This window comes from Penaeus monodon, chromosome 23 (assembly GCF_015228065.2).
Source record: "Penaeus monodon isolate SGIC_2016 chromosome 23, NSTDA_Pmon_1, whole genome shotgun sequence".
NCBI lineage: Eukaryota > Metazoa > Arthropoda > Malacostraca > Decapoda > Penaeidae > Penaeus > Penaeus monodon.
In genome coordinates, this window is record NC_051408.1 from 7,906,485 (window position 1) to 7,906,709 (window position 225).

A 225-nucleotide genomic window follows, 5' to 3' on the forward strand; every position below is an offset into this window, starting at 1 on the left:
GGCAGAGCATCCGTGAACTGCAGAATTCGGTGCGAGATGGCGTGATCCTGTTCAAGGCGCTGCTGGACGAACTGCGGAAGAACATGGAGACGGAGAAGCACCACATTACCAACCTCTCGGAGAACCTGCAGGACACCGTCAGGAGGACGCAGGATTCGCTTCTGAGGGACGTAGACGGGTAAGGAAGAACGTTGAGCACGGGTTTGCATAGTCTACCCTCTCCGT

General features: G+C 56.4%; 1 protein-coding gene across 1 annotated transcript in view; it reads left to right on the forward strand.

Annotated features, from left to right (window-relative positions):
• LOC119588118 overlaps positions 1-225 on the forward strand; it is a gene marked incomplete in the record, with an annotated part of 60,132 nt that overhangs the window by 30,796 nt on the left and 29,111 nt on the right. The window contains 1 exon segment of the mRNA XM_037936826.1: positions 6-178. Coding sequence (XP_037792754.1) covers positions 6-178 — 173 coding nt within the window.